At 33.6% G+C, this 8,146-nt stretch overlaps 1 protein-coding gene across 1 annotated transcript; it reads left to right on the plus strand.

Annotated features, from left to right (window-relative positions):
* The first annotated feature begins 1,368 nt into the window (after positions 1-1,368).
* LOC131860378 (glutamate decarboxylase 1-like) lies at positions 1,369-1,788 on the plus strand. The gene has a single exon (XM_059214782.1). It carries the CDS (start codon positions 1,369-1,371, stop codon positions 1,786-1,788), a length of 420 nt encoding a protein of 139 aa, XP_059070765.1.
* Positions 1,789-8,146: the final 6,358 nt, after the last annotated feature.

Below are 8,146 nucleotides of genomic sequence, written 5' to 3' on the forward strand. Positions count from 1 at the left end.
AAAAAGTATTGAAAATCAAATACAAAGTAACTATAGTAATAACACTTCATTGTAATGGTGTAAACCCATTGCAAATTCTCCAGTGATGAGAATAGTATTACGACCTTTGTTTTCATAGTGATCACGATATACTTCTTTCAACATAGCTAGAAATCCAGCCACTATTGTATATGCCTCATGAGTTTTCCTTGCAACATCTTCCATTTCCAATATTTCGAGTTCTTCGACATCATCTATGATTGAACTTGTTATGAGAGTGTATGGTGATAGATACATTATTAACAAATTTCATACACAATTGTTGTTAAATGCATATGGTGGTATGGAATATACAAATAAATTAAAAAAAAAGATGAGAATGTAATAAATTAGAATTTATTAAAAACCAAAATTTCTAAAAATAAAATAGATTATTGTTATAAATTAGAATTTACAATATATTTTAAAAATTATTTCACAAAAAAAAAATTATTGTAAAAAATAGCATACTAACCTGGAAGACAAATTCTCCTGAAAATGTGAAAGTGTTTGCTTGGTGAACAAAATTTTTAATGCCTACACAACATTAAATTAACAAATCTATATCAATATACATTTAATTAAGTGCACCCTATAGTTTTGGAGTTTCATATTAGAATAATTTTCTATCTTTTTATTTGAAATATAATATTCATCTTCAAATTTGAAAGAAAAAGATGTAACTAATAGTAAATTTAGAAAGTAAAATATGAAACAAAATGAAAAGTTTCTATTTTGAACAAATTCTATCTAAATTAACATTTCAAGCAAAAAAATCTATTTTTTCATGATTTCTAATTTTTTTTAAAAATTTAATATTCTAAATTTATTCTATGATATGCAACTTTCTAATTTGAAAAATATTATATTTCCTATAAATTACACCTGTGTAAAAGAAAATGTAAGAAGAATAAGTGCTTCTCATCCATAGCTGTAGTAACAAGTTATAAAGGAAAACAAAAAACTTTCAAACAATGGTCCATAATTTATTAAAAAATAGAGTTTCTAGATATTAGAGAGCATATATAATATGGATTCTACCTAAAAAGCATTGAAAATTAAATTCTGATTCTGCACTATGCTGATAATGTTTTTAATTCACCTCCCTTAACAAATATTTTATTAAATTCAATTTTTTTCTTAGTTATATAGTGGATCTCTAATGGCCAACTATGACTGGAATTTAACAATTTAATAAATTATTCTGAGAAGCTCATCAGAATTGTTAAAATTTTCAAAATCTCATGGGCTGGTGACAATTATCAAATTTTAAATAAATTACTATCAAATGCCAGGACTCTGACAAAAAATCTGGAAAGAACGGAGAAATTTAAAATATTATCCAAAGACATGGGGGTTCCTGTAGTGGCCTTCTCCTTCTCGCTCAAGGACAACACTAAGCACGATGAATATGAAATATCAGATCATCTAAGAAAATATGGGTGGATTGTTCCAGCCTATACAATGGCTCCAGATGCTCAGCACATTACACTTCTGCGTGTTGTGGTGAGAGAGGACTTCAACCGAACGCTGGCAGAGCGCCTGGTTGCAGATGTTGACAGAGTATCGAAGGAATTGGAAGAGCTTCCTCCTAAGATAATTCATGCAGTTCAAGGCTTAGCCATTAGTGAAGAAGATAAAAAGGGGCAGCAGGCAAAAGAAGCTATCACAGAGTCGAATGGTGGTGATAGCCATAGTCACAGGCGAAGAAAGGGATGCCATGCCCGCCATCCTCAAAACTCTGGGGACAAAACAAAGGGCATCTGCTAAAACATTTGTTAGTCCTCTTATATGTTCTTATTTTCATGGGGTCCTTTGTGTTTGCTGAATAAATGTTTCCTATTACTGTAAACTAAATGCGTGTGTTTTCATTTCTTTGAAGTTTTGTAGGGGTGCAAAGTTTTTCAATGCATTTTTAAACATGTTAATATGTAGGAGTGCGCAATTTCACTGTTGGTCAGTAGCTGTGAATCATGATTTTTTCATCCTATATTGAATCAGCTTCGCAGTTTTACTGTTGGTTGGAGAAGAAGAAGAAGCAATAGCAGTTGGGAGGTTTGGCATAGTTAAGCTTGCAAAGGTCTCTAGTTTGAAACCCAGCAACACCAATAGACTCTAGGAACAACAAAAGCCAAAGTTCACCGGTTCAAGACTCGACAAGACCAGAACCAAGGGCGTGTGAGATTTGTACCCAAGCAGATTGAAAAACAAACATAAACAAAGAATAATGATGTTTACGTTTCCAGCTCGAAATGGGAGAATCAAAAGCTTCTTCACAATATTGATGGGGCATTTGTGTTCGGATCAGAATGAAGCTTTTGTCACAGTGGGTGCATAACTGAGGTAAGTGTTTTCATTGAGATAAATAAGTTTTTCTTTCTTTTTTTTATATTCAAATTATTCTAAGTACGTAAAATCACATGATATGATTGGATTAGATTGGAATGAATGTGACTTGTTATCCTGCATGTTTTTAATGGAATTTAAAGAGAACCCATTAAAGTAGCTCAGAGCTCATCCCAAATAACATGGAATAAATTTTCACGGTCATTACACCACTTTCTCGAGCCACTTTTAAAATATGGGTCAACCATGTCATTTTCCCTGCATGATACAGATTACAGAGATGTGATTTTCAACCAAAAAAATTTCGTACAGAAATTTCAGTCATATTTTTATGAATACGTGTCAGTGTTTCTATTTAGAAGAGCATAATTCATCTTTGAGAAAGTGCTTTACTGCGCCACAAGTCTTTTAAAGCCAAAATAACCTTGATGAACTGTACAAATGGAAGAGCTTCTCAACAAAATCCAGAGAACTATAAAAAGCGCGGAAAGCTTCTTCTTTCTGAATAAAGCGTTTTTTCCTCGTATGTTAATGTTTTCTTTTAGGATGCGTTATAGTGTTGTGAGAGTTTTCTAAATAAATCAGTTTACAAACAAAATAATAGCAGATTTGGATACAGAGATTTTAGTTTTGCATGCATTGAAAATTCCCTTCTAAGCTTCTACAATATAGAGCATTTGAGAGAGTGCATATCTCTAGAAAATGGAATTTTTAAATGGTCATCGAGACTTTTCAACTTTGCTAATAGTTATTGTGCTACTTGCCTCAGTTTTTGTGTTGATTGCACAATGGAGAACAAATTGTCTGTTCAAAGCACCTGGTAATGAACAAAGATAATATTAACATATGCGATTTCTTTTTTCATTTGTACAAGACAATACAATAACATGCAAAATACCTGTAATGAGTCAATTGAATCTGAAGTTGGTAGAGATATTAGATCATAACCGTATGTGCTTGCAATGCTGGTCCGTTAGAAACAAAACACATCAGAGATATACACAATAAACTGAATCACAATAAACTGAATATATGTTCACACAAGGCAGAGGTAATGAAATTGGCCTACAAATAAACTGCTTGCAACATTTGTTATTGTTTAAGATTTAAGAAACCCTAACAAACAATATACCACGGACCATTTTTTGGTACAACTACTGAGGGCTTTTTTCAAAAACATATTCTGCCAACATAAAGAGATAAACAATTGAATGCAAGATGTTAACATTGACTAAATAACATCATGAATCAAATTGCCCATCAAAACCAAAGACAACTATAATATATTATGTAGCAATAATATCAAAGTTGAACTTACAGACAAACAAATATAAGCAGATATTACCTGAGCATATCTGTTGTAATCAATGAATTCCTATGTTTTATGAAAAAATCAAATCTGACGAAAATCTGTGTGTGGCATGCAAAAGTGGAAACCTATTGAATAAAAAAGAAAAGTTATTAACAGATCAACAGTTCAAATCCTCGATATGTTTGCCGTCATTTATGAGATAAGTGTGTTACACATGAACTGCAATAAAGAATTCTACAACATTACTGTGCTTCATTTCCATTAAAGCGAATCAAATTTTAGAGTTCTATTAGGCCAGCGCACCCATTAACCTCCCTGAACTCTCATGCCTTTAAGGCTATTCACTTATGAATTTATGAATGGAGATTTTTTAAGATTTCTAGGCAATATCTCATGTAAATATAATTTTTTGGCAGAGATTTGACAGAATTTAATGAAATATAAACCTTTAAATCGATTGGCTCCTCAACAGATTGTTGAAGATATTCCAAAATAAGAACGCCATGAATTCAAAACTCTTTTATGAAACAACTTACTTATAGATTTCAACCTAAATAATAAAAATATTCAAATGTGTGCCTATGATAAAAATAAGAATGCCATGATTTCAACATTGTTCTCTAAATCAAATTCCTAAAATTTCTCCATTGAAAATTTAGAAAAGATACAGAGAGAAATGCCAGTATTTCTTCCTTTGGCTTAAATATAAAATATTGACAGAGGAAAATGCAAACCTAAAGCTTGTCGAAAGCAAGAGAATACAACTGCATAGCTATCGCAGTGACCAAAAGGAACATGATCATGTTCAAATAGTTGAGGCTCTGAACTTCCAAAGGTAAACGAAGAAATGAATGGAGAAATGGTAAGAGATGTTCACTATGTATGAATGGAGAAAAGTGGTAGCCTATGCAATACTGACTATTTTAAGTCATCTTTGTCGTGCAAAATGTAACGCTCAATGGTGGAGTGAAATGCGCTACAAAATGTAACGCATGAGAGTGAGATGCAATGCCCTACAAAATTGGATTAAGTGTAATTTTCTGCTTGTACACCGTTACACAAATCCTCTGACATCACTGCCAGATATTGAAGCAGAGTTGGGTCACCCTAACCAAGAATAGTCGCACTGGCCAATAATATTCACCTTGGCCAAGAATACAATCCGCTACAGCTATATCGCCACTCCTTGAGATTTTTGACATCTGAATGCACGTCAATTTCTTATAAAAATGGTTTTGTGTTAATGGATAAGATCGATTCCATTGTAGATCGCCTCTCGGCGAAATAAAAATGGTTTTGTGTTAACGGATAAGATCGATTCCATTGTAGATCGCCTCTCGGCGAAAAAATAACAATTTTATCAAAAGTTAAAAATCTTAATCAAGAAACTTTCCAAAATTTATACATAATAATAATAATAAATATCTTCTACAATAATATTTATTCTAAATTTAAAACCATTAACTTTCAAGACAACTACCCGCTTGGGGTTCACCGAGGAGATTTTCAATACCTCTTTTTGGGTTTTGACCTGCGACCTGTCCTTTGAACTGGAAGCTAAAATTCTATGGGCCTGCTAGAATAACTATAAGGAATACAAGATGTAACTCTTAAATTAGAATTTCCAGTGTACATGTTTTATTTTCATCTTATGAATGCATTTATTATTATTGATATGAAGGCTTCCTCCAACAACAACTTTTCTAGAGACTACATATAATATTAAATGCTAAAACAAGATTACATTCTATTTTTAAAAAATCCCTTTTCAAGAATTCTATTAGATAAATTAAGAAAAAATACTTTCTTAAAACAAGATTATATTGTATTTTATGAATAATCTCTTCCCAACAATATTGTAAGATGATCAAAAAATTGAAGACAAAGAGGTTAGTGTGGAGGTCAATCTTAATACCAAGGATGTCAAGAATAAGGAAGAGCATCAAGTGGACATTGGCCTTTGCATAAGTAACAAGACACAAGCGCTCAACTAGATTCAAAAGGAAATCAAGGGCATAAAAGTCAAGGAAGCCCATGAAGCTGGGAGAATAGAAACCTTACAGGCCCTAGGTTCTGGAAAATTCAACTCCCTCCCAAGAATGTCTTAGTGAGAAAACCAAGGCGATTGGCAATGCGAAGGAGATTATAAATGCCAACTGCAACAGTTTTACTTGTCTAGAAAACATAATAGATGCTATTGATCACTGGATGGTATTAAGAACACTCTTAAAAAAATTGGGGAGTAGAGCCACAGGATCCTAAAGGTAGAGGCAGCATCGGCGAGCATGAAAACCCTCGTCCGCAAGCTGGAAAGCTACCAAGGGGAAAAGGCTGCGAAGGGTATTATTGAGGTCAAAGACAATACCCCTAAGGACAAGGAAACTGGGCTCAGAAGAAGAACTAGGGCCAATACTAAAAGGATGCAGAACCAGAGAAAAGAAATAGAGGACATCAAGCGGGCTGCGGAAACTATGGATCAATTGGAGCTGGAAGCGGCAAAGGTGCTTCAAAATTTGACCTAAGCTCGAGCTTCTGTTGGTCATTTTTGGTTTTTAGTCTGTTCTGATCTTTTACTTGCTGGTGTTTTGTATGCCAGCTGTCTTTTCTTTAGTTGTTGTCTTTTGTTTAGTTGAAATGGTTATCTTTTGATCTTCTGTACTGGGTTTCAGGACCCATCAAAACCTGTCTTCCCTTAATCAAAAACAATATTGTAAGATAAATTAAAATAACTTTCTAGTCATTTATTTAAAATAATATATTCACTTACATGATATAATATAATATCTGCATTCCTTTAATTATATAGCCCTTAATTTATTTTTTTCTCTTGCCTCTAAGTCCACAGATAGACAAAATGAACTACAGGTGAAATAGATGTTTGATGGGTGGAGTACATTCCAGTGATAGTTTAATGTAGTCAAGGTTGAGGGTTGCAGTTAATTTTTTTTTTCAAAAATTACACTTGAGTTTTATAATTCTGTTTTGGAGTCAATTTAGCTGCGTTTAAGATTGATAATGGATTTGAAAGGAGGTGCGAGATAGCGTAGTCGATGGTAAATATTGATTACCATGTACCTATTAGCCCATGCTGCCATTAACTTTGGTGACCTGCTCTTGGCCTACTTAAATGCTTATTTATGACAAAATGAATGCATATCTTGTTGTTCCAATTTTATTACCTCAGACAATTTTAGAGATTGATGTGCCTGTGACTTAATACTTTAGTTGCATGGTCATGCTATTGTCAAGCAGGCGTACAAGATCTTTAAGTTGCCCAAATTATGGAGAAGCATTTGGTGAAGGAAGAGACTGATCTCCAAATTACTTTAATATTATGTTCAAATTCTTCTCCAATTCAAAAATGAAGGGGAAAGCATAATTAATTGCCAGTTGATTTTGTTTGCTGGAAATGAAATTATCCATCCCACAACACAAACTATATTTTTGTCAAGTGTATATGATAGGTAGGATGCTTGGTGATAGAAAAGAGTGGAATTGCTATTTCGTTTTATATATATCTTTTTCTTTTCCTGAATTTTGATTGAGTTATGTAGAGGACCTGACAATATTTGAGGGTTGCATATTTTTCTTCTATTTTGAGATTTGCCTTGCATAAAATAAAATAAAATTCTGATTTATGTTACCATTATCTAAGCAATGTGGAGAGTGTTTTTGATGACGGGAAAAACAGGTTTTGAAGGGACCTCGAAACCCTTTACAAAGGAACCATAAAAGATAAAAGCATTAAGAAACTAAATGGGATAGACAATGAAAAAACCAGCAAAGTACTGGGCAAAAGCCAGCACAAAAGTCCAACACTACCAGCATCAACCAACAAAAACTGAAAAAAGACAAATTACATTATGTTTTTAAGGGAATTAGCCAATTTCTCGCTAATCCCTTGCATTTCTTTGATATTCTCCCCGAGAATTGGGATTTCCTTTGAAGAAGCCAAGGCAGCCTTTTTCAAGCTCTCCTTGGTCCTTTTAGCCGCACCTCCAGGAGCACTATCCACATTCCCAACCTTAGTAGTAGCCTCTTCAGCATCAATGTCCACAATAGACTTGGTAGGGATGGGACTATCAAGGTATTTGGCTATTTCCTCCATGTTCTTGATCGTAGAGTTGAGGATCTCCGGAATCAAAATCGGGAAGTTCTTCATGGCGGCCTTCCCTTCCTCCAGCTTGCTAATCTGAACTTCCAACTTCTCCACCTTTTCGTCCATTTCCTTTTTCCATTTCTCTAGGTTGCTTTCACCTATCTATCCCTGCTCTTCCTGATGTTTAGCCTTTTTTTCCATTTTATTAATTCTTTCATAAACCCATCTATTGAAACTTAGATGAGCATCAGACTAGTTCTTAAGCTTATCCAGGATAAGCATACTAGTATTCATCTCATCACCAACTCTATCCTTCTCCATGCTCGTATTCTCTTTATCCTTGTTCAACTCTGTTTTCATTTCCTTGTCCT

Source organism: Cryptomeria japonica, chromosome 11, assembly GCF_030272615.1.
Source record: "Cryptomeria japonica chromosome 11, Sugi_1.0, whole genome shotgun sequence".
NCBI classification, from domain to species: Eukaryota; Viridiplantae; Streptophyta; class Pinopsida; order Cupressales; family Cupressaceae; genus Cryptomeria; species Cryptomeria japonica.